Genomic DNA, 27,198 nt, shown 5'->3' with positions numbered 1-27,198 from the left:
CGAAGAGGTGGTTGACGATCAAGTTTTTTTTTCAAAATTTATTATTTTTTCCAGAAGGAATGAAGTCCGGACGATCGAGAATTACTTTAAATAACTTTACCTTCTAGATATGTGAAGATAATGTGCGGTGTACGTTGTTTTAGTCTACGTCCTGATCATATCTGATGTGATTTTTAGTTACACATTCTTATTATGATAAAGTGGATTATTTTGATTCTTGAAACATGGAGTATATATATATATATATATATATATATATATATATATATATATATCTGTATCATGCTATCACCTGTCTCATTCTCAATGTGTTAATTTTTTTTTTCTGAACTAGCAAATATGATGCCTTTATTCTTGTTTCCAAAATTACCTGTCTCTGTCCATTATTTTTGAGAAATGTACAGTTTACTTAATGGACAACAACAGGTAATTTATTGGACTTTTATTTATTTATTTTTTTTTTTGATTTTTAAATTTAGAAGTATTATCTCTTGTATGAAAGCAAAAAAGAACAAATGATTACGTAACAAAAATGTTTAAATGCTATTAAATTACCTTTTCGTTACCTTTCAGTCACTTTTAAGACGACTCGGTCATGCACGGAGCTAGAGGGAGGATCGAGGGGGGGGGGGTCTCTCCCCCCTAAAAAATCATTTTTTTTTTAATTTCGTGAATATGCATAGTAAAATTACCAAAAATATGCCTCGGACTTGCCTTGCCTTGTCCTCCCCTCCAAAAAACTTAAATATACCTCGAAGCCCCCCCCCCCCCCTTTAAAAATGTTTTTCTGGATCCGGGCATGTTCACTGAATATAAGTTTTATTCAAAACTGAGGCAAACTCTTGGGAAATAGCTTCTGTCGCTGGTTTGATATAAAAGCTATAACATCCAAAGCCAATAGATATAAAAGAATAAGGTTATATGAATATAATATGCAATCAACTGGTTATTCATTTTATTATTTACATGTATAATCAATGTACACATGCAACACAAACATTATAATATGAACTTTCATTTACATTTATGAAGCTGACGAACCTATGGTATTATCACATACACGTAAAATGATATATTATCAAAAAATCAGACGAAGTAATTATCTCCCATACTAATGAATTTACCTGAATAACAAAATGAGAAACCGAGTGGTTATGAATTACCAATCTCAGTACTCTCGTATAGGAAAACACTATTGCTGTACAGAAGATAAATTAACAACAAATGAGTCAAATATACAAATATGACTTTCATCAGTAATATTTTTGAAGATTTGTTATCTATGAGCAACAAAAGCATAGCTTTAACATATACATACATCAATGTCAACAAATGGATACACAGAAGAAAGCACCATGTATATTTACATTGACATATATTAGAGCACTTACAGCCATTCAATCTAACAATCAAGATTTAACAAGATTGGACCAGAAGTCACACAAAACACATGTACATCACATAATGCTCAAATACTAATGAAACATCGGTAGAACTTCCTGTTCTGTAGTTTTATCATTAAAACAAAATCAAAATAAAATTTGAAAATAATAGAAAATAGCATAAATTTACACCGCGTGTTCTACTGCTAGTATACTGAGGAAATCCGGGGTGGTTTGGATGACCTGATTCTCTAAGTACTTCCGGCTGTTTTCCTCCGTACTCTCCAGATAGTAGCGGTAGTTGACCATCATGCCACACGACTGGTTAATTCCACGTATGGACATATCCGCCTTCCAATTCAGTCGCCATAGTACTGCACCGTTACCGAGGTGAAAATTTGCTACAAGTGTATGTCAAAATCAAATTAAAGTGGCACTTACTTACTGTAAAGTGATATAATATTCTCAATGTTAAGAAAAATATAAGTGTTTTAAGGATCCTTATTAACAAAGGAATGAAAAAAAATCACTGCCATTTACAATGCATTTTAATACAAACGACACAAAAACCGGGAAATAAAAACATGTTTTATCAATAAAAGATTTCCCCTTTTAGAGATGTTCCACCTTTCGTCGCTCCTTTATAGCATGAAATAAGATGTTCAATATATCCTCCTAAGTTTAACATGGCTTTGATACAAAGTTTTGTGAACTTCGGTGCTTTATTTTAGTTAAGTGCATAAATTCTACATTTGTACTAACATTGTTTTACATACCAACAGGATTAAGCGCGAATCCCCGGCGTTTCTCTCTGTGCAAGTACCGCGCGCAGAGCCTCATCAATGGCTTTTTGATGACGTCACATATCTGTTCATTCTGTATCCATGCGTGAGTCTGAATCAAGTCTTTGACAGTTTTTAGAACACTTTCTTCGCTGATACCCAGAAAATTCTTTAGCTCTTCAATTTCACTCAATAAAAGAAGCTCTTCCGAATGTTCGCCAATATCTACCGGTAAATAAATATATAATTAGAGTGTATTAAAAATTGTATAATCGATAAACACACGAAAAGAATCATAGTAAGGAAAGTAAAATAATTTTGAAATGGCCTGTTAAGTTGATCACTTTTTAAAAAGAAAACCCCCCACAAATATCAAAACAAAACATTGCCTTTATTTGGAGAAGTTTAATTACATGTACACCCCATGTCAACAATATAAGGAAGAGTCTAATATATGTATATTTACCACGCCAGAAATATCCAGAAAAGTTTTTTCAACTTTAATGGAGGTTGACTTACACTTGGGTCTTTATTGTAATATTTTTTGTCATTTATATTGTTAACGATTATCTCCTTCCATCGTATCAAAAATGTCCGGTGAGACTATTTAATATACATGATTAATATTGGGAAGTTTATTATCATTCATCATTACCGATGACAAATTACCGGTAATATCGGCAAATTATTTCCTTTTTTCCAATTTCGAAGAAAAAATAAATAAAAATAGATTATTTATAAGGTTTGAAACCCTTAGCTGTGGTGGTGATTATAAATTTTAGGTTTTATGAACATAAATAAAATATTACATCCATGAAAATAGACTGATTGGGTGACAAAATACATGTATACACAATGGCCACTATGTTTTACCTTTTAAGTTCAGTGCTTTGTTGATTTCGATAATTAGCCAGGTTTTAAACCCCGGGATAGGAGACAGACTGGAAAACTGAGTAATTCCACTGAATTCATTCTGCAGCTCTTTGACTACCGTCTTGATGAGGTAATTCCCTAGGTCTACCCCTTGAAGTCCTGAAAAACCAATTGATTAACGCTGTCATGTCAAGCTTGTCACAAATTTGCGTTTTTTTCGTAAATACGTGGCTTACCCTATTGAGGCGTATCCCCAGTAATTATATAGACGTCACCCTTTTTTAGCCATTGATAATCCAACTTTGTCACGCTATTCATAATTATATTTCAGAAATTAAGAATACCGTTATAAGATGAAAGAACACAACAGACAGCAGAGCAGAAATGAGTTAAACGAGCAGGAATTTTTTTTTAATTTATGTTGGGTGCATTTGTTACATTAAAAATTTAAATTTATCAATTTAAAGAGACATGGTCACGATTTTGTACAAAAACTATTTTTTTCCGTTTTCAATGTTTACAATGCTTCAGTAAGTTTACGTTTTGAAGGTAGAAGTGAAAATTCCAGTTTTAGACTCAAATTAAATGTGATAAACGCTAGATACTATTTATTTATGCTTAAAACGAATTAGAACAGAGAGAAATCAGCTTGAAAAAGAACGTTTACCGGTATATTTAACCAATGTAAACAAAATCAGGGTACGAGTCTTGTTTACATGACAAAGAATTGAGAGCTCTGTATCTTGCTTATAACTCTATAACTGACAATCAAATTTTGGTTGGTCATTACAAATGCATTTCTAAAGCATTATAAACACTAAAAGTAGAAAAATGAAATTTGAACAAAATCGTGACCATGCTCCTTTAAACTTAACTATAAAGTTTATAGTTACGTTAAAATTGATAAATTCTACTCTTAATAAAACACATTTATATATTTGAATCTGCTTAAAATAATGAAGAAAAAAATATTAGAAAACCACACAACATTTTTTTTCTTCAGCATAATGATTCTTTTTAACTTATAATGTCTTTTGAAATCGAAATTCCCTGTACAGTGATACATCAACTTGCACATTTGCTACGATGGAATTTTGAACCACTGTCTGAATTATTCTAATTCATAAATATTCGTTGGGGATGAATTTCCGTGGTTTCAACATGTCTGTTTCAACTTATTTCTTCGGCTATTTTTCCAATTATTAATTATCAATTTTTATACTATTTCCTGCCTTACATGTTAATTAAAAACAACTGTATAATAGCTATATATAGGAGAGATGTCGCATGAAACTTAAAAATCGAGATACAAGTATTTCACAGCTTTATTTTCGAGTGTTCGATTTTTATGCATTCTATAAACTAGTAGTTTCATAAGAAGAAAATAAATCTAGTCTTAGAAGATTAAATCCACATTTTTCAATTCGTGTTAAAAGTGTGCTTATATGTTAAAAGTTAAATGTATTTTCTTTTGATTATAAACACTAAATTTAAATGAATGTTGCAGAAACTTTTTGCATTTTCCTTAGTGTAGCTGCCCTGAATTTTGCAGTGGGATGGGTCTGTACTTGATATCATTAATCATTATGAATGAAGGTAACATTGCCAAAATTTGCAGTTACAATACTTGTTATATCTTAACATATTATATGGAATTATATCAATAATTCAACAGATTTTTTCTATAATAGGATGTATATGAAGTAATGATTTTATACCTTATTATATTACAGTGAACTACGTAAAATATTTTAATAAGCATAAACTCCAAAAGAAAGAAAAAGAAAAAAAAGAAAACGTAACCTTTGACTAGGGCGGAGTTAAAACATTTCCTGGAGTCCGTAAATACGGGCAATAAACATTTAGAAATGCAAAAGAATAATGATTGATGAATTTGGTTATGATAAATTGGAAAGACAACGCAGGCGGTAGGTTTCTGGGGCAAAAAATAGAACATTGGCGGACAAATTCGTTCTGAGGTAAAGATGTTTCACACCACGTAACCATGAAGAAAGTTTTTATGTAAGTCACACACTATATAAACGTGTCTATTAGAAAAATTACGACCTATGTTTAATTCCGGAAATTCGAATTCGGCATAATTTGATTAGAATACTGATACTTGTACTTACAAGCAGTCTGAGAAATTCGTACAATCATGAATGTTTTGGCCATACTTTCATCCCAATGCGTATATACTTAGACCTTTTGGAAGTTCTTTATCGTGCCAGCGCCTACCCACACACCCTTCAATTTCGATTGTTCGCAACCTGCTAAAACCAACGTTTTTACTATGCCTTAAAACCAGCAAAATTACAATTCATGTTTAATTCGGGGAGTATTCGACATATTTTGATTAAAATGTTGACAAGTTTAAAAGTTCAGAAAATCGGTACAATCTTCCGTCATCCTTACATGTATACATACTATAAATCTAGTCTTCGTTGTCACCGGCAAAAGACAAATACATCGAAGTTACATCAGTATAGGTTAAAATGGACCTTAAGTTTAACCTCTCTCTCTCTCTGCGGTACATGTAATGTCTTAATAACCGCCCATTACGATCTGATTGGACAATGGTCTGTCAAAACATTACGTTGAAACTTTTCTGGAGTTATTTACTATTAATTAATAGCTTCTATATTGTTCACTGTAATTCTATTTAACGCGCGAAATGTTTTTTTTAGGGGGTGATAAATCTTTATGTATCCCTCATCCCATGCAGTAAAATTAATGAATATGGACCAATCAAGAGTCGCACAACTTTCCTCAAGCTGAAGGAGTAAACGAAGATTTTCGATAAACATTACTTAATGTAGTTTAGCAGCAGGTCTGTAGCCCACATTATGAGAAAATTCGGATGGACGACCTGGGAGCTAGATTTTCGTATGTGTTAAAAAGTTGCAATTTACGGTGTACTAAAAATTGCGCTTGTTTTGGACTGATTAATTTTAAATTCGAACATATACTGTTCAAATATTTGAATAAACAAGAGGCCAATTGGCCTTAACGGTCACCTGAGTAGCAAATATCCCATACACAAACTTGTCATGGAGTCTCATATATGCATCTACATATGTAATTAATTTCGGTAGGTTTCATACTGGAGTAGAACAATTATAAATTTGTAATGACGACCACATTTCAAAAAGAACTGTGAAACCTATAATTTTGGTGAAAAACTAAAAGATCTGGTCTACAAAATCATGAATTCATTTTTCCTTTCAGGTGTGTAGGAGTAAAGAAGATAATTTTTTAACGTTATATGCATTAACATCTATACATCCATTTTGGCCCTGCCCTAGAGTCAAAACCCATCCATGAGGGGACATGAAAATTAAAATTTCAGTAGAGAGCTTCCTGGTAAACATAATTATTAGTCAGTTTTTTTAAAACAGATGTGCAAGAATAGAGAAGATTTTTAAAAATTATATGCATTAACACTATATTGCCATATTGCCTCCCCCCATGTCCTGAACCCCTGACCCAGGGGCCATGAATTTCACAATTTAGGTAAAGGAGATTGTGGATATCATAACCATGTATTCAGTTTTTTGCCCACATGTGTGGGAGTAGAGAAGAAGATTTTTTAAGATTTAAAACATTTTTACTAAATGGCCATATTATCCCCACCCTAGAGCCTGAACACCTAACAAACGGGGTCATGAATTTCACAATTTTAGTAGAGGCCCTCATGGACATCATAACCATGTATTCAGTTTTTTGCTCACATATGTGGGAGTAGAGAAGAAGATTTTTTAACCCTAGAGCTTGAACACCAAACAAAGGGGTCGATAGAGGGCCTCATGGACATCATAACCATGCATTTAGTTTTTAACAAATATATATGGGAGTAGAGAAGAAGATTTTCTAAGATTTAATACATTTTAATATTTGGCCATATTGGCCCCACCCTAGAGCCTGAACCCTTGACCGAGGGGTCATGAATTTAACAATTAAGGTAGAGGGCTTCATGGACATCATAACCATCCATTTAGTTTTTAACAAATATATATGGGAGTACAGAAGAAGATTTTCTAAGATTTAATACATTTTTTTTTTACTATTTGGCCATATTGGCCCCCACCCTAGAGCCTTAACCCCTGACCAAGGGGTCATGAATTTCACAATTTTGATAGAGGGCCTCATGGACATCATAATCATGCATTTAGTTTTTAAAAAATATATATGGTAGTTGAGAAGAAGATTTTCTAAGATTTAATACATTTTTACTATTTGGCCATATTGGCCCCACCCTAGAGCCAGAACCCCTGACCCAGGGGCCATTAATTTCACAATTTTGGTAGAGGGCTTCATGGACATCATAACCATGCAACCAGTTTTTTCCCCACATGCGTGGCAGTAGAGAAGAAGATTTTTGAAAATTTGGCTTTTTTTGCATATTTGGCCCTGCCCGTGGCACCCCAGGGGTGGTAGAGCCATGAATTTCACAATTTTTGATTTTTTTTATTCTTCTTACCATAGAGATGCTTCACACCAAAAAATGGTAACGATTGGCCAAGTAGTTTTCAAGAAGAAGATAAAAATGTAAAATTTTTAACGCACGACACACGACGCACGACGACGGACGAAGACCAATTGCAATAGGTCACCTGAGTGACTCAGGTGACCTTAAAATTCCTCGGATATAGTCACTTTACTTGCCTCTGATATTCTTTTAAACACCACCCCAGCCCCGTAAAGTAAAGGCTTGCAGTTTGTTGTTACAGCATTTTATGCTACCTGCACATATTTTATATATAATTTGATATATTATTCTACATGTACTTGTATATATTTTGTATATTTTTCTTTTATATCAAACATAGTTTTAATAATGTTATGTTTTATTCATTTAAACTTATTATTTTTGTTGATAAGTTATTCTGTATCCATGTTTAAATAAAATAGCGGGAAAAAGTAAACTAAATAAATGTTGCGATTATATATTTATTTAATAAATAGTTCATGTTACATCATATATTCAAATCTTGTACTCCATTGTGCATTGTCAAAAAACAATCATATTCATATTATTTGATCGATAATGGAATATAAACAATATATAAACTTCAAATAAAATGTCGCGACCTTTTAAAAATGCTGCTGTTGGTAAAAAAATAGAATAGAAGCCGAGTTTTTGAACAATGCAAATGCCATATAGTATAAACGGATCGTATACTTAAATGACTACCAAAATAAATGTATTCCGGTGAAACTTGATCCATATAAGATCATTTTAGCTTAATTCTTATCGAAGGGCAAGTTTTGTAACGCTTGTTATTGCTAACACATTGCGACAGATTTTATCAATCTTTACTTAAAAATAAAAAAAAAGGACAGTAACACATAATTTAGTCTTAAAAATGTTGTGGTTGTATTATATTCGGCTGTTAAATAATAATAATGCATTTCAAAAATAAACGACGATTTATTGTATATAAATTAGACATTAAACCTATTGCAAAACGTTTACAATTTTATCCCGTTATTTTAAGAAAAAACCCGATCTTAACTTGAGCGACAGCAATATTTCAATTTGAAGTCAAAAACGGGAACATCGGGCGTTGACACCGGTGTAAGCGAAGCGCGTGAAGCACGACCTCTGGTGAGAAAATGATGGAGTTTGTGTCTTTTTGCGACAATCTGAGAAAAATAGTTATGTGTTTCGTGGAATAATTCGTGCAGACATTTCGTGACATCTTGTCCTCCAGGAATGTTTAGTAACTGTTCTATTGAAAGCTTTTAAAATCCCAATATTTAATGCTATATATAACAAATCTAAAAAAATAATAACCAATCAGATGGTTTCCATCAGAATATAATAATTGAAATAATCTAGATCGTAAAATACCAAAAACTACCAACGCTGGTGAAGTAATCGAGTAAAATGACCGAGTCATGGGTTACTAGTATGTGCGCTTTAGTAAATACGTTGTTTTATCATTTCAAGGCGCACCCTGTGTATTTGCTTTAGTAATTACATGGACGTCATTCTTTTTAGCTTTGATAACCCCCCTTTGTCACGCTATTCATAATTATATTTCAGAAATTAAGAATACCGTTATAAGACGACAGAACACAACAGATAGCAGAAGTAGAGTCGAAATAAGTTAAAAAGCAGGAAATGCTTTTTTTTATGTTAGGTGCATTTGTTAATTTGAATATGCTTAAAATATTTAACAAAAATATTTGAAACCTGCACAGCCGTTTTTTTTTCTTAGGCCTAATGTTTTTTTTCAATGTCATTTCAAATCGAAATTTCCTGTACATGTATATTAACGCGCACCTTTGCTACCAAACATGGCGTTTTGAACCACAATCTGAGTTATACTTAATTCATCTTCATTCTCATTCATCAAGCGTTGGGGATAAATTTCCGTGGTTTGTTATATGTCAGTTTCTACTTTTTCATTCCTTCGACGAACTATTTCTGTGTCCATCTTTAAATATTTACTTGTATACTATTTTCTGCCTGTAAGATTTTTTTCGATGATAAGATGTAAATGAAGTAATGATCTTATACCTCATAAGAATGTCGTATTAAAAAAAATCTACTCTTGAACTTTTTTTCACAAACCACTACTGTAAATTCCTAATTAAACGCGAGGAATTAATATCCCCGTAAAATCGCGAGAAGCATCCTTCGCGGATTTTAAAATCTCGCCATTATTTTCCGAGTGTTGAAAACTATAAGAAATAAGGAGAAAAGTTCAACGTTCGCGATTTTATATTCTCGCGATTTCGTACAAACCAGCGGGATCGCGGAATTAAGTACTCGCGTAATATAAGGAATTTACAGTATTTTTTTTTAAAATAAAAAGTAAATAACAGGAAGAGAGGAAATTTCGCCATCTTACCTTTTTGAGTTGATGTAATAGAGTAGAAGATGGCTGCCGATATTTTGGAGAGTTCCTCTTTTTCCTCTACATCTCCATCGCTGGAAGAATCGGTTTCTGGTCGTCTTCCAGAGAATGTAGGTGTTTTTAAAATTGACTGAAAAAAAAAATTTACCAATCAATACGGTCGACTTTGCAAATTTAAACAACTGAGCTCCTTATTCATCGACCCCCTCCCCCAAATAAACAAAAAACAAATAAATACCGCCCTAAGCATGATGCGCATAGTAGTCTTTCATAGTTTACAGAGGTGTTGCATGTAGATAGAACATGAATTAATTCATTAATTTCCTAGAAATGTGATGTTGATCGTCGATAAGATATGGGTATGCATTGATATAAATTAGCTTCACATAATTTCAGGGAAAAATAGAAGATATATATCCAACCAAGTTTTCAGTGAAAGAGGTTAGATAGGGAAAAAGAATTATAACATATCTTAAAAACAGCTTTATATGCATTGATAAATGGCTGTACTCTGTGTCTATTTATTAGCTTTTTTTCTTGTAATCGTACTTGCATTAAAATCATGAATCTACATGTAAGATACGTTATGTACACAGGCACACGACCTTATAAATTTTGTCATAATGAAAATAAAAACCCTATTCCTAATATTAGGTACAGTATATTTATTTTCATTATGACAAAAATGTATAACGTCAGGTGCCTGTGGCTATATACATTGTATATTAACGTATCAGGAGAGGCGAATGACGAGACTAATTTTGACAAGATTGGGGTATTTTCCATCCCATATGCTACATGTAGTATATGTAATGATGAAAGGTCGGGCCCTTACATGGATACTGCTGGAGATGGATCCCGTGAGTGCTGTGTGTAGAACGACCACTGGCTCCCCCGGCATACTCCCGTGGGTGAAGACGAAGCATCGACGATACGACCCAACACGGCGCTTCAGGTCAGTCATGTCACGGATAGGGTGTACCGCCTCGTACTGAGAAATCTGCAATCGCAATAGGTCTAAGTTAAGATTGTAATAAATCTGTAACCGCAATAGGTCTAAGTTAAGATTGTGATAAATCTGTAATTGCAACACACAGCTATAGAGGTCTAAGTTAAGATTGTGATTAAATCTGTAATCGCAACACAGCTTTAAAAGTCTAAGTTATTGTTGTAATAAATCTGTAATCGCAACACAACTATAAAAGTCTAAGTTATAATAAATCTGAAATCGCAACACACAGTTATAGAGGCCTAAGTTATGATTGTAATAATTCTGTAATCGCAACACATAGCTATAAAAGTCTAAGTAATGATTGTAATAAATCTGTAGTCACAGTACACAGCTACACAGGCCTAAGTTATGATTGTAATAAATCTGTAATCACAATACACAGCTATACAGGCCTAAGTTATGATTAGGATGAATCTGTAATCACAACCCAGCTATAATAAGTTATGATTGTAATTAATATGTAATAACAACAAACAGCAATAGAGGTCTAAGTTATGATTGTAATAAATCTGTCACCACAACACAAAGCTAAACAGGTCTAAGTTATATATGATTGTAATAAATCTGTAATCGCAACACCCAGAAATCCAGGTGTAAGTTAAGATTGTGATGAGATGTTCAAGATCAAAGAAAATAAATAATGATTTTCAAGATCTAAACAGTGTCCTTCGTGGTTTTCGCAAAACATAATTTAACCAAATCTTGGAAAACTGCATACGTTCTGTGAAACGAAAATCATAGAAACCACAACAAAAGACCGTCGCTTGTTTCCACAATTCTGATTTTAATGTACAAGGTGAATTAGATTTTTGCTCTGCGTCCTACTAGTAACCCGATCATTTTTACTGGATAACTTCACCAGCGTTGGTAGATGTTGGTATTTTACGGTTCAATTCATTTTATCTAATATATTCTGATGGAAACCATCTGGTTGAATTTTTTATATATATATAGATTTGATCAAAATTAACATTAAAAATTGGAATATAGAGCAGTTATTAAACATTTAAGCTGTAAGGTATGATTTTATGAACTATAGCTACCTGCAGAAACTATTCCACGAAACACATATCTATATCTCTATATTAATAATGCTATGTTCATCGAAAACTTTGTTAATTGCTTCAACTCGAGGGAAGTTGTTTGAGCTTTGATTGGTCTACATTTCTCTAGGGATCTCTGTAATCTTGGCAAATTCATCTCCAAAAGTATGCTATTAAGAGGCAACTGTATTACATAATTGTTAGTCTTTTGTTTTGTTTCCTCAGCCTGTATATATAGCAGTATTTGTTATTATTTGTACGTGCACAAGTTCTCCTGTAAATACATTACCAACTCATGTTATACATAAGTTATACTGATAAGCTGTAAAGCTTAAAGATATAAAGAATTGTAATATTTTAAATATATTGCAAGAGGGTGAGGGAAATATGGAGATTTATTCTTCCAAGAAAAATCATCTTTCCCCGAGGACTTTGCGCGTTAAATAAAACTCAAAATGAGGTATGAGATTGTTACTTCATTTACATCTTATCATCGAAAAAAATCTTACAATCTGTTGAATTATTGATGTAGTTATACATAATACATGTATTTTAAGATATAAAAAGTATTGTAGCTAGAAATTGACAATTTTACTTTTACAAGTGGCCCATTCCACGGTAAAAGCAGGTACATTAAGGAAAGTGCAAAATGCAATATTTATTTAAATGCGGTGTTTATAATAAAAATAAAATACGTTTAATTTTTAACATGTCGGTACCTTTTTAAGCACAAATTGAAAAATAAGGATTTCATTTTCATAGCTTAGATATATTTCCTTTTGATGAACTACTATTTTATAAACACATAAAAACCAAACACTCGAAAATAGATGTGTGAAATACATGTATCTCGGTTTTTAACTTTCATCAGACATTTTTCTTATATAAAGCTATATACAATTTTTTTTGGTTTTTTATATTTTCACCTTTTGGACCATGTCACACGGACTTTGCCACGTGATTCTCTGGAGATGGAGGAAGCCAACAGAGAACCAGAGGGCCAGTAGATCTCGGATCGTCTGCTGAAGGATGCGCATGTGCGCTTTGTACTCCTCACTCTGTACCCCTGGAAGGTGTGTCTGGAAATAAAAATTAAATTCTTTTCTTTTTTTCCAGTCCTTATAATTTCTGAGAATTTTTCTTAGTTTTGTCTCCCCAATATTTTTAATCAATATTTCCACTAGAGATTAACTCGTAAACTATGATTTTTTTTTACATGCATGCAAACCACCAAATTCTTTTTCAATTACTTTTCTTCTAGAAAGTTCAAAATCGTGTTTTTAAGATTAAAAAAAATTATTGCATTGCTATTTCTGTGTATCTTTTGGCGTAAGATAAATTGAAAGGAAATGAAAAAATCCTTACCAGAATATCTGCACGCATATCGACCAAGAATTTGACTCCTCCTTCAAGTCGACCAATCTTGCTGAAGAGCTGCTGATACTGCGGTATTAACGTGTGACGTAAGCGTTCTTCCGTCATCAGCAAAAGCGTTTCCCCTTTTTCCTGGAATAAAAAACCTTATATACAAAAAAACCTGCATTTACCTGTAATTGAAACCGTTTTTAAAAAATCTAACCAACAATTAATGTAATAAACAGAACTATCAATTATGTAATTTCAGCGTTGGTTTAGCAGAGATTTCCGCAGAATTACCAATTTTACCATGGTGATTTCTTACCTGGGCACTGACAACACTTCTAGCCACCTGTACGACAGCTTCCTGGTTAACCCCATATTGTTTGGACAGAGTGGTCAGGAACCTGAGTCTGTCCTCGGGAGCGATGCTAGTGTAATGGTCGCAGAAACGTCTGCACTTGGACTGAGGTAAAAGTAAAACCCAAATCAGTAAACAACAACGTATTCTATAATTTGGACTGTAAAAAATGGTAATAAGTAATAACTAAATAAAAATGTATAATTCCAGTTCATTCAACTAAGTTTACAATATGGTATTCTGCATTTTGGACTGTAATAAAGTTCCAATTCAATCCAGTCAAATCAATCGATCACCAACGTATTACAAATCAATCTAATCAGCGGATAACCACATAAAAACGTATCTTAAAAATTTTCACATCAGGTTTGACAGGTTCTGATCAATTGTATAAAAAAAAACCATTGATAAATGTAGATAGTTACAGAATGTTGGCTTTATCTCTCAAGCATGTCCCAGAGTTTCACATTGTATGTTAACATTCTATGAAAGTTTATAGAAGTTTTTAGTGAAAAAATAATTTAGCTGTAAACTTCAAGGAAGCAATCGTGCCTTAACAAATAATGGAGTATTGTTTTTGGACGATACCTTACATAACTCGTTAATTCGTGATAATAGCTGATATTCTCAAATAAAACAAACGCAATTGTTCACGCTGTTTAACAATTCTCAAAGAGATGACTTTGTAATTTGGTGCAAAAATATAATATACCGTATATTTCATAATACATGCACAATCGTTAAATATCAAGAAAACAAAACGACAATAATATATATTGTCTACGTAATTTCTACGTAAATAAACAAACCATTATCAAATATATGTCAAAAAATTAAGGAGGTTGGCGCCTAAAATACAAGTAATGTCAATCATCCAAACACCATTTAGATATTAATTTGGGGACTTGAAATGTTCATTTATTTTATTTGTGACCCATGTCACATGCCACTTTTTTTTTAATATGAAGCCCCAAACAGAAATGATATTTTACCTAAAATTACTAAAATTATTGCTAAAATTTGGCATGGATTTGATTACTTGGAAAAAGCAAACAAATGTGTATAGTTTAAACTATTATGTAATTATTTTTTTTTATACAGTAAGAAGTTGAACACATGAAGTATATATATCAAAGTACTATTTAAGTCAAAGTTTTAAAAAGTCTTGCTTTACTAGTGACTTCAAACGTCAGTAAATAATAAATACAATAGCATATATTAAGATTTTTATAAAATGTTGGAGTTATCAAATTATACCGCAAATAAAAAAAAAATGTTAGTAATTCCATCTTTCCAAAACTTTGAATATAAATACTGGTAGATAAAAATCTAATGATTCATATGAAATAGAAAAAAGTAGAGATCACATTTCAAAATTTCATCAAAATGGCATGAAATAAGCAAATTTTAGGGAAAAGTAGACATAAATCTTACGTTTTATGTAAAAGTATAAAAAAGAGTGGTCACATTTCAAAAATATTAAATGTGGCATGAAATAAGCTAATTTTAGGCAAATGCTGGAGTTAATGTTTTCTTGACTTGCTAAATATGCCAAAATATGTCGATAGAAATATTAAACAAGAGGCCCACATGCCTTGACGGTCACCTGAGTGCCATAACCCTTAGATTGACATGGCAGAGGGTCTCGTGTTTGCATTTTGAGCTTCATTTGAAGTGACTGTTCAAATATGTATATTCACGAACTATCTGCAAGTTTGGTCTGCACTGAAAATTAGGAAGCTACTGTAATTAACAGTATAATTACTGAGTTATTAATGTTTATTTTTTTCTTGAAAACCATCCGCCACAAAATATAGTGCCTTATTGAACTCTAGTCCTTACTAAACTCTGTAAATATGTTATTTCCTTTTAACAATTATATTAAGTATCCACGTAGTTTGTTTATCACTGTAAAATAGATATGTACGAGTAGAATTAATATATGATGCAGGAATTCGAACACTCTTTATTTTGCGAAGAAATAAGATAAAAGGCCAAACAAACAATTTTGCAAAATAACTTACGAGCAATTAAAGAATTCTCATTCTTTATACCACAAAATGTTTGATGAACTTACAGTAACAATTACGTATATTTGAAATACATGGTTTTGTTAACTTTACGCATTGAGATTTGTAGATATGAAAAATGTTTACGACTGGCTCAAAAGTTCTTAATACGTAAAACACAGTCCTGGTTCTTGATCTGTGAGAAATTTCTGAAAACTTATTTAATTTTTAAAGAACTTACTGAAGTATTAACAGGTTTTTTTTTTCCAATTTATTACAAATACTGATACTCTAAGGAGGTCTGGATAGGCGTGGCCATTTTTTTTATGTTGCTATATTTATCTCCTTAAACAGAAGAGCTCTGTAAAAACATATAGGAGAGTGCTTTAATAATAATTCAACGTTTTCTTTACTAAATTAAACTTTATAGCTTAAAAAAAAGAACATGCTTAAAATTTAAGGTCTGATGACTCAGCCTCCTTAAAACCCAAGTCATTGATTTATATAACATGCGACATTAAAATTGTTACTTTCATACATATCTTAAACACCTCAATGCCATATTCCTGCTAAATTTTCATCATGCATTAAACGAATTCTTACACCATGCATGAAATGGATTCGAGGAAATCATTGAATATAATTATCCCTGTCCTTGACATTTCTATCAGGATGTGGTTGACAATCATAATATTCTTAAAATATTAGTTGTGATTGTTTGATACTCTCTCTCTCTCTCTCTCTCTCTCTCTCTCTCTCTCTCTCTCTCTGATATCAGATAGAAGCTAATCGTACACATAACCATAAGCCGTGGTCATCGTTGCTAGCCAAGTGTCTGACTAACGAAGAGGAAGCTGTGGATTGTGACGATGTTTTAACTTTATGTAATGTCCTTTAGCGATTTTGATAAAACCAGGATGGTAGATGGTGAAAAGCAATGATCTTTGTCTTGAAATCTAAACACTACGACATTTATATTGTTAATACTGAAAATTAAATACACAAATAAATAAAAAAAAAGTCCTAACACTTGTAGATGTACCAATTAAAGGTGTTAAGAAATAATCATCCAAGATCTTGGAAACTGTTTTGGTAAAAATTACGTTCAAATTTAGAATAGAACGTTGTATACAATTAACAAAATGTTTAAATGAGGACCTAAATTAAGAGGGCGGGGCGGCTAGCGCTGTTGCTATTTTAGACAAAAATACTCTTCATTAAAATTAGAGCTCTGTAGAAAGATGCACCAAAAAAATCAAATTTTTAAGTTAAATTATTTGGAATTTTTCTTTACAAAATATCAGATTGTACCTACAAGAATAGTTTCTGAAATTTTAAGTTAGATTTGATGGTTAATGTGTTGACTATCCAGCCTGTGTGAGTGTGTGTGATATACAGCGCTGATTACTCTGATGTACTACATGTATTCTGAAAATTATCAGTTCAGCTCTTCGTATTCATAAAAATGCAAGAATAAGGACAATAATACATAACGTGATTTGTTTAAACATATTCATTTGGTTCAAATCTTAAACAGGTATTCCTAAATTAAAATGATGTGTTTTAATTGAAACATATTTGTCACAATGTATATATACAATAAAATATGTTCAAATGAAATAAAACTAAATCAATATTTCAATTTTCGAAGATTTACAACATCAAGTCATCTCATAATCTCTGAGCAATCCCGTGTGTACATGCAGTCATTTAGTGATTGCTTGAATTTTGCGAAAACCTGCACGAAACCTTTCTGAAATGCATTGACTGTAGTTATCTAATTATTAGCTGCAGTAATGTAGCCCTCTCCGAGTTTTTATGATCTTACGTAATCTGGAGAGCCTCTCAGAAAACAGGGAGAGGGCTACACAATTGCAGCTACTAATTATCAACAGTCTGTTTTAACAGATCCAGTTTGTTGACTTGGGATCAATTAGCATGTTAAATACTCACGAGAGTTTACACGCAGCTGATTAACACATAGGTAAATGCTAACGACCTTATTTTTTGTTAAAACGGTTTTCCGAGAATGTATCACGGACCTTTAGATGGCTTTATGCGTGTATACATCTGTTTGAAATTGTCACTACGTGATCTGCATGTATATTCATACGGCCCAAATTCATTGAACTATTTACGCGCGTGTATACTAGCATCTGTGATATGGTTTATTTATATAAAAGTTGCACTAGTACTAGGAATTATTGACACCCTATATTTATGATTTCATAGTTTCATGATATGTTTTGGAACATATACTATATATATTTATAACTTTATTGATGCTATACTGAAAGAAAATCAACTGTATTTTATTCGGATATAGCCGTTATCAGTTCTTGCATGTCTTCTATGAATAGCTTTAATACCCAGAAAAGTGATATTCTGAGCTCTCCCTACGTCAATGCCAGCTATTAATACTATTTTTCTTTTCAATACACAATATAAACCAGCCAATTCCCGATACGATAAGTAAATACTAAAAAAAGAACCCTGCACACTATGTTTTGTATTCCTAAAATAGACACACATTACGCATGTGATTTTATCTCACTTCAAATCAAAAAAAAATATCATACAAGGACCTCTGCAGCAGTTACCCCTTGTTTACGGACCCACTTTATAAAACTCATGTATCGTTCCGATACTATATAATCCGACATTCAAAGTGACGTATTCCACCATAATACTTAACTATTTTATATATCGTTGTTTGTTTGTTTGTTTTTTTTATAAATTCTCTGTAGAGATCGAGTCGTAATGATGATGTAATGACAATGGGAAAATTAGCCGAGTTTTTATCCGCACACCACATATGGCTCTTATTTAACTGTTGTATATTTGTAAACAATCAATGCGTCAATATTGTCTCTGTTTTTATTCGTTTACTTTTATTTTTTCATATAGACCAAGTTTTCATATATCAAAACAAATGTTTTGGGTTTTTTAACAAAAAATTTGTTACATCAATACTCGTATTCAGCTACTTTTCGTTTGCTTCTTTTAAAAATACACACTATTAAATACGTAATTTTTTAACCCAAAAAATTAAAGAATAGATCTTTTCTATAATTAAATTTTATTTGTAATACTTAGCTATTTGTAAAATGTCCTTTAATAACACACGCATATTCACCATTATTACATACCTTTGATACTATCAGCGTCAACATTTTGTCTCTATATATAAACACTGATGCTAAGGCATATGTACATTAGGAGGATATTGTTACACATATATTACGTAATCCCTTTACCAGGAAAGACGACCGTTATTCAGAAGAAAATCGATAAATTCATATATTTTATTGGCGCTGAGAGAAATACGCGGGAGAATAAAATTAATATTCCCGTTTCGCGGAAAAGAAGTCGCAGTTCGGAGAAGCATGGCTTTGATCAGCCGGGTTTTTTTTTTTCTCTGAAATCATAAAACAGGTGTCGGGTTCACAAAATGCTCGCAAATATGAATCAACAATAAATCCGATATCACACATTTCAACAAACGATCAAGAGCCGACGGTCTTAAGGGACTTCACTACACAGAGACTTATACTTTTTAAGACACTACGTCACAAGATGGCGATTTAAATGTTTTGTTCAGCTGTTTGTATCAATCGATTCAGATGTATATTGTAATAGCTCAGTGATTAAAGTATCAGGCTTGTGAACCGCAGGTCATGAGTTCGAATCCGCCTGGGCCTTTTGTTCATGTTTACTGAATGAAATTTTTGAAAATATCATTTTTTATCTAAAATTGCACATTTTTTCGCCTATTTGACATATATACTTCTTATCCATCATGCTAGCTATCATAATCAAGAAATTTTCTGCTGATTTGAGAAACTAATTCAAGGTGTGTAGTGAGGCACCTTAAGGCAAAATGGGATTTTTCGGTCGACAGTCGGCGGTTCATCAGCCGTTGTCTTGGACTGTCTCCACCTCATTTTGCGTCGGCCGACTAATCTTGTGTTCGTCGGGCCAAGTTATAACTTTTTCTGCGTCGGTGGCCGATTTCTCCTGCTGAAGCAGCCGTTAAATAATCCGTCAGGCAACCCTCGATCTTCGTCTGACCATCGACAGACAGTTTGTAATTATAATGTCTGTTGTCGGTCGGTCGACATTTAACTATTTGTTATTTTCTTAAATGTCGGCTGGCAGACACCGATTGACGACCGAAAATCGACCGATGGTCGACTGGTCTATCGGGCGATTTTGACAAATCGGCTGATGGTCGACCGACCGTATACGAGTTACGTTAAACATTTTACCGCCTTAAAACGGCTGCCAGGCGGACAACGCCATGCTTCAGACGTTTTTCGTTAACAAATTGGAACAATGTCCATGTGGTTACAATGTAATTGGCCGACCGTAAAAATCAGACTGTGCCTTAACGTTCGATGATCGAGCGACGATTCAACAGTCGACTAATCTTTTGATGATATTATTTTTGTGATTATTATAAGATAAAACTATCGAGACTAGAAAGAACTGCGTACACGACTGTAGAAGCTTTTAATATGTGTTAACGTAATGTTTTAACGTAATGTTTTGATTTACCATTGTCCAAACAGATCGTAGATGTGAGACATAACCGCCTGAGAGAGAGAGAGAGAGAGAGAGAGAGAGAGACAGACAGACAGACAGACAGACTAGCAAATAAGTTAAGGTCCATTTTAACCTATACTGATGTAACTTTGAAGTATTTGACTTGGTCGGAGACAACGAAGACTAGTCTGTGTATACATGTACATCTATAGGTTGAACTATTCGAGAAACCGCTCTCGAGTAGCTTTGAATTAATTCTAATTCAACATTCTAATCAAAGTATGCGAAATACTTCCCGAATTAAACACGGGTCGTAATTTTGCTGGTAAACTCATAGTAAAAACGTTGGTTTTACCGTTTTACCGGGTTGCGAACAATATAAATCGAGGAATATGTGGGTAGGCACTGGCACGATAAAGAACCTCCACAAGGTCTATGTACATGTATATACTAATTGGGATGAGAGTATGGTCAAATCATCCAAGATTGTACGAATACGAATTTCTCAGACTGCTTTTAAATACAAGTATCAATAATCTAATCAAGTTATGCTGAATCTTCCCGGAATTAAATAAAGGTCGTAGTCACGTTGGTAAATATGTGACTCACATTAAATCTTTCTTTATGGTTACTTGGTGTGAAACATATTTACCTCAGAACGAATTTGTCCGCCAATGTTCTATTTTTTTTTTCCACAAACCTACCGCCTGCGTTGTTTGTCCAATTTATCATAATTAAATTCATCAATCATTATTCTTTTGCATTTCTAAATGTTTATTGCCCGTATTTACGGACTCCAGGAAATTTGTTTTGGTTAGTTACGTAATCCCCAGTTAGACACTGTTGTCGACGCCTTAAGATATTTTCACCGTATTACTTTAATACACTTTATAGTTACATAAATGTAAAATGGTCACTCGGTGTGAAAAATTCTTAACCTTAATCCACCATTATTTTATTTTTTCCACTAAGCTTCCGCCTGCGTTGCCTTTCCGTTTCATTATATTTCAATTCATAAATAATCAGTCGTTCGCATTTAAAAATACATGTATTTTCTATATTCTCGGACTCTATAAAAGTTTTAGTTAGTTACGTCATCTCTATAGAATAGAACAGAACCTTTATTTCTAATTCAAAATCAAGAACAGACAAGTGTGACATTACATGAAAAAGCTGTTGTCGACAGCCAAAGAATTTTTTCTATCTTACTTTAAAATGCTTTGAAGTTACACCAATATAGGATATATATGTAATGTATAGACCTTAATTATTTTATTTGCCATTTAATAACTAATAACTTCATCTGCATTACTCTCCTCTCCTTCTCATATTCAAGTCACGAGCGGCAATGTCTTAACTCCGCCTTACTAAAATCTGATTGGACAAAGGTCAATGAAAACATTACCTGTGAACTGAAACTTTTCTGAAGTTAACGCCTAGTAAAAGATTCTACGTGATTCAATGTAATTTATCTGCCAGTTTATAACTAATGATTTGTTCATTAACTTTTTCCCCCTACTCTCTCTCATTTAAGTCACGAGCATAAACTCCGCCCTACTACGATTTAATTGGATAAAGGTAAGTAAAAACGTAGTTCACTGTAACATGTGGATTAACCGTTAATCTAGTTTACTTCTATTCATTCAAAAGAAACGGTTGTCACTTTATCAATTTTTAAGCAAATAAAAGAGAAATCCATTCCTGCTCCAGGTAATTGCGTTCCTGTAGGAAAAAATGCATTGCCAGAAGAAATCCTTGAAGTTTTTCTATATACGTTTAAAATAGAAATTAGTATTGTAAAAACTGTGTTTCTCTTTTTAAATATAAGCCACGTTCAAAATATTTCTGCGCAAGACTGACTGAAAAACATATATATATGTACCAAGATAGTACATTTACATGTAATTGAAGTGCTTTCGTCCTAATAAATATACACCGATTTTCAAACCCGTCAATAAAGGCTTCAAATTCAAAATAAAACTACAAAACGAGGCTTTTCAATTGTAGATGGCGTTTGTGATATCGCCAAGATCGTCCGCACGCTATTGTTGATACAAGTACATTTTATCCCAGGTTTAATTAAGTTTCAAATGGTAGCCGATTTTCAGCAAATACAATAACTATAATTTAAATATGTTATTTATTATGTATTTAAAATTAGCGAGTTATGAGATGATGAAAAGATTTCTTCTGAACATTGTTCCGCGCTACAAATGATGGCCACATCGATGTATATATTTTTTTACGTTTTAGTACATCAATACATCAAAGTTGCACTCAAGAAAAAAAAAACCTCTGTATCAAGATTTCCGTCTCGAAACCATTGGAATTTGGAAAAAAAAGAACCTTTTTATATTAGATAAATGATCCATTAAAAGTTTAAAATCAAAGATTTCTAAAGATGTCTACACCGACCTACCAAACTAAACTTAAACGTGTTACTTTCCTATCAATAAAATAAATATGTCAACTTTGTCCATTTATTGCATGCTTTATAAATTTCGCGAAGTCGTTACTGAGGGAAAAAATATTGCTATAATAAATTAAACTTAAAGTGTGCCATTTTTACATAAACATGCTTCATTTAATTAACTGTAAATTACCTGCATATTCAACCAGAAGAAATGCATCGATCATACCTATAATGCCATACACATTTGTTGAAGATACCAAATATAAGACTTCAGAAAATGAGGTCACCGGAACCCACTGTCCTTATATATCAAATATTAAACCAAATAATTTAATACCATTTTTGGTAGTTAGTATTTGACTTCACTTTTACTTAGACATCTTTATGTTCTCGATATTTTGATTTGATTTAAATATAAAAGATCATTAAGTAGGCGATGTTCCGTAGTCAGAATGGCTGATATTTGGAAGATAAAAATCAAATACTGTTAGATGATTTGGGAGGGAAACCCCACCTTCCGACTAAAAAGTTAAAATAAAAGTTCTCTAATTGCCTATATTAGAAAAAGAACACATCTAGATCTCTGCAGCTAGTATTTAAGGTTACATAAGTACCCAAAAGTGTACGGTTTGAGTCGAAATATACATTGTGCTTCTTATAATTAGACGTTTCACAAACTCTAGGCCCGTAAAACATGTTCTTTCTTTAGTTATTTGTCTCTAAACTTTGCTACACGTCCTGATGAATATTAATGTGATCTGCCATTTGTAACGCCACTGCGCATGATTCACCCTGCGCATGAGTGCGGGAAAACCTAGTATTGAAAACACGATGGAAGAACAGTTTGTTTACAATATAGAATCACGTTATTAATGTCTTAAATTAGATAATTCTTATATCAGATGATACCTGAATCATTATTATTCCGCTATTCATCAATGTAGAGAGATATAACTTGCTAATTATGTGTAATAAAGATGAAACACGATTTTAGCATAAACGACACGGTAAAATGAGTGAATATCCCCTCTACCTGAGGGATGCATGTACTGAGAGTGTTTATTTATTCTTTATTAAAAAATCCTCTACTTGTGGTTTATAACTTATAAAGTAAAGACATGCTTCACATGGAGTACTTACGAACTTGACTAGCCAAACCCCTACACCTTCATGATAAAAACTTAAGTTTAATTCAGCTTTAATTCCTATTCTATCATTCTACATGGTCTCCCATGACAATCTTCCCTTTGTTCCTATCCTTGTCAGTCTGTCTCTTTTTTCGTTCTTTGCCAAATCTGTCAAACTTAACGGTATATCTATCTTTCTCGTCGTCGCCGAGCGTGGTATCACGTGACCGATTTAAGGCGGCGTTTATTCAAATGCTGAATTTATTTTCGACTCCACAATAATTACAAAAATTATTTATTTATTTATTTTTATATCTTTTTAAGCCGAATGATATAAACTGCGTAATTTATTGTGAAGATATATCTTTATAAAAATTATTTAAATAAATAAATCAATCAAATATTTCTGAGCATGAAAAAATACGCCACATATATACCTTTAACTACTTATTGCTGGTTCTTGACTATAGATTCTACATTGCCATGGTACATTGCTTTTAGTTTAATTTTCAGAATATGTTTCATTTTTAACGATTTTGACATTTCGAAAAATGAAATGAACCATGTACAAAATTATTGTAAATATCAATCATATATCAAAGCATTTTTTAAATCCCAATGTTTTCGACAAACAATAGCTGCTCTATGAAAATTAAAATTACAAAATGTTCCCCCTTCAAAGGTTTGTGGCATACAATATAAATTAATATAATAATGAATAAGAAGGTTATAGAAAGTGTTATATTTTTATGTATCCCCATCCTTTGCAATTTTTAAAACCAACCTACATTATCACTAAATTCAAAGATGGGACTCCGCAAGTGCTTCTAAATCGCCCAATGAATAGAGATCGTTGATTTCATGATTTTAAATGATAGAAAGCATGGAAAGTATGGGTCGTATTTGACTATTAAATACTTAATTTTAAGGAAGTTGAGCTATTACCGTGAAATTAATTTGTACGTACATATATATGTACATTAATTAATGAAGCAGAATATCTATAAACGTTATTTAGAAAATTTTTGTTGCAACTCTTCCTTACTCTGAAATTCATATAAACATAGATAATTCGTTGATAAAATGGTACACACTTCAATTTTAATTTAGATAATGTACATCTGTAATTATTGTCAAATATAGCGTATAACACAACAACATCACAATATGTAACAATCTAACATGCTAGCGATACATTTCATTTAAATGAAATATTTTGAGTACGACCTTGAGAAAGCTCCATAACTTACTCAGAGAAATCGCCGTTTTGTACTCTACCGGTGTACGAGTATGAAAAAGTTTTATAACCTCGATACCTTGAGTACATTTGGCGTACTGAGTTGGAGTGTGAGATCGTACTCAAGAAAGTTTTACAACCTCCGACGGGTCCTGGTTACTCCGAGTGAAGGAAGTAAACGTCTGTTTAAAATTCATACCTCTAGCGCCAGGACACCCAGGTCCGGGGTTGAAAAAATGGTTTCCAAGAAGTGGAGGGATTCCTCATTCGTTGCGCCTGCGCGAGTGGCTGCACTCATCGCTTGCTGTACCATTGGTAGCCGCCTAGATGTGGGCAACAGATGCTGGAAACAAGAGAGAGAGAGAAATTATTAGTAAGCAGTTGCGTGATATATGACTATTATTTTCGATTTTAATTTTAATTTTTCGGAAAAGCGTACAAAAATGTGTGCTGGTTCAGTCTAATATTTCATGCATGACACTACACTCACACATGCACACTTAGGGAACAGATCAAAACTCATTGTCAAAAAATATTAAATCAATAAAGTTTTCATCAACGACTCTTTTCCCGTTAAAACTAAATTTGGATTATGTTGATCAAAATTCGATTTGGTGTTAAAGGAAACTCGCATGTAAATTGTAAAATATGCACATTTCTATGTAGTTATCGATGTCGGATAGTGAACTTTGGGATCCTTGAGAACTTGGTTACAATAAGGGGTTTATCCTGACTATTCTTAAAAATATTTGCAATATTCTTGTTGCATGTGGGTAAAATCTTTAAAACTGTTAACTAGTTCAAACTTCAATCAAATGTTCAATTCTTTCGATTTATTGGTTATTACATACTTTACGCGTTAAAGTCATTTCCTTTTTCTTATATAATTTTTTTGTACTATAATGATAACTTAGTAAGGAGATTTATCTTCAAGTAACAAGAAATGTTTTCACTTTAAATGAATCTCTGCAAATTGAATGTCGATAAAAAGTTGGGTTTTTTTGGTTTTTTAAATTGGGGAAAATTTGCCGATAAAAAAAAAGTAAAAACCTGAACATCGCAAACATATGTTCCTTACTGAACAATTAATTTTCGTTGGCGTATTATCATATCAGCACAATGAGCCCCCTAAAGGTCCGGTTTAGTATAAAAGTATCAAATGTTTATGAGCTGCAAGCCGTTTAGCTATAGTACATGGGTATCATATGTAAATGCGCGGATCTAGAGGGTTAAACTTATTAAATTCGCATGGTTAAGTTATAAAAGGCCTTGAAACTCGCTAGCAAAATCATCCTTCAGACACCCCGTGAAAAAAATCTAGATCCGCGCATGTATTATGAATTGCAGTGCTGATAGAGCCAGAAAGCGAAAGAAAACATTTCTTTGGAAACTGTGAATGATTTTATCAATATTCAACAATGCACGGTTTTCTATAAATTGTGCAAAGTTGTGCTATAGTATTAAGATTGCAATTTTCATTCGCTATCATTATTTCACACATTAGATTGCTCATTAATATTTTAATTGATACCGTTAAAATCAAGGTTCGAGCATCAGAAAAAAGACATTCACAGAAAAATATTTAACAAAATCATTTTGCATGTCCTCGCATACCCATTAACAGTGTGAATAATTTTAAACCATCCCGCGTGTTGTAAATTTCCAAGATGCACTTGATATTGTAAACAATATTATGCAATATTACCCAAGATCTTACCTTCAGTGAAATATGCCTCTTTTTGCATGATATTTTAAATGCACATGTTTTAATTTACTAGCGGAGTTATATTTGTGAATAAAAATATTTTTTCCAAGAACTGAAACTGGAAGGTTTGCTTTTCCACGAAATTCACTGAAGCATGAATTCTAAAAAACTTGTTCAAAATCGAAAACGAAAATAGGCGTTTAGTAACTGTCAATGAATTTCACTATTTTATCACTCTTGAACCCTACCCTTTGTATGCAACCAAGTCTCCTCACAGCTGAAGACATCTTAAAACGATAAAATAACAGAAGAAAATGTTTGTTATACATGTGTCAGTCTTTATTTTCCTTTTCGTTTATCTAATGAACTATTTCATGAACTCGTTTGTTAGGTCGGGTACAAGTACTTCGATTTTGAAAGTAGAGCACATAAAACCCATAAAACACAAATTTACAGCATTTTTTTTTAAAAGAAAAGGCTCTTTATT

At 32.6% G+C, this 27,198-nt stretch overlaps 1 protein-coding gene across 3 annotated transcripts; it reads right to left on the bottom strand.

Annotated features, from left to right (window-relative positions):
• Positions 1 to 941: 941 nt before the first annotated feature.
• Positions 942 to 27,100, bottom strand: LOC128182942 (malonyl-CoA decarboxylase, mitochondrial-like). Of its 3 annotated transcripts, none has more exons than XM_052851722.1 (10): positions 26,960 to 27,100; positions 25,206 to 25,349; positions 13,640 to 13,780; positions 13,324 to 13,464; positions 12,885 to 13,037; positions 10,739 to 10,903; positions 9,898 to 10,033; positions 3,038 to 3,196; positions 2,159 to 2,389; positions 942 to 1,783 (listed from the first exon to the last, which is right to left on the bottom strand). In XM_052851722.1, the coding sequence occupies exons 1-10, from the start codon at positions 27,038 to 27,040 to the stop codon at positions 1,569 to 1,571; spliced, it is 1,566 nt and encodes a 521-aa protein (XP_052707682.1). In that variant the 5' UTR covers positions 27,041 to 27,100; the 3' UTR covers positions 942 to 1,568. The 3 variants fall into 3 exon arrangements, with proteins under 3 accessions (XP_052707682.1, XP_052707684.1, XP_052707683.1); XM_052851724.1 differs by lacking the exon at positions 26,960 to 27,100 and adding an exon at positions 26,712 to 26,896; XM_052851723.1 differs by lacking the exon at positions 26,960 to 27,100 and adding an exon at positions 26,724 to 26,895.
• Between the last annotated feature and the right edge of the window lie 98 nt (positions 27,101 to 27,198).

The sequence above is a fragment of the Crassostrea angulata genome, chromosome 5 (genome assembly GCF_025612915.1).
Source record: "Crassostrea angulata isolate pt1a10 chromosome 5, ASM2561291v2, whole genome shotgun sequence".
NCBI classification, from domain to species: domain Eukaryota; kingdom Metazoa; phylum Mollusca; class Bivalvia; order Ostreida; family Ostreidae; genus Magallana; species Magallana angulata.
The sequence above is the reverse complement of the archived record's forward strand: the minus strand, read 5'-3'. Positions and strand labels throughout refer to the sequence as shown.

Excerpts from the sequence above, each read along its gene's own strand:
- LOC128182942 (XM_052851722.1), bottom strand. The coding sequence starts at position 27,040 with ATGTATAACAAACATTTTCTTCTGTTATTTTATCGTTTTAAGATGTCT. Across the intron at positions 3,197-9,897 it reads TATTACATCAACTCAAAAAG|GACTTCAAGGGGTAGACCTA; the intron begins GTAAGATGGCGA and ends TTGGTTTTTCAG. Across the intron at positions 2,390-3,037 it reads CAAAGCACTGAACTTAAAAG|ATATTGGCGAACATTCGGAA; the intron begins GTAAAACATAGT and ends ATTTACCGGTAG.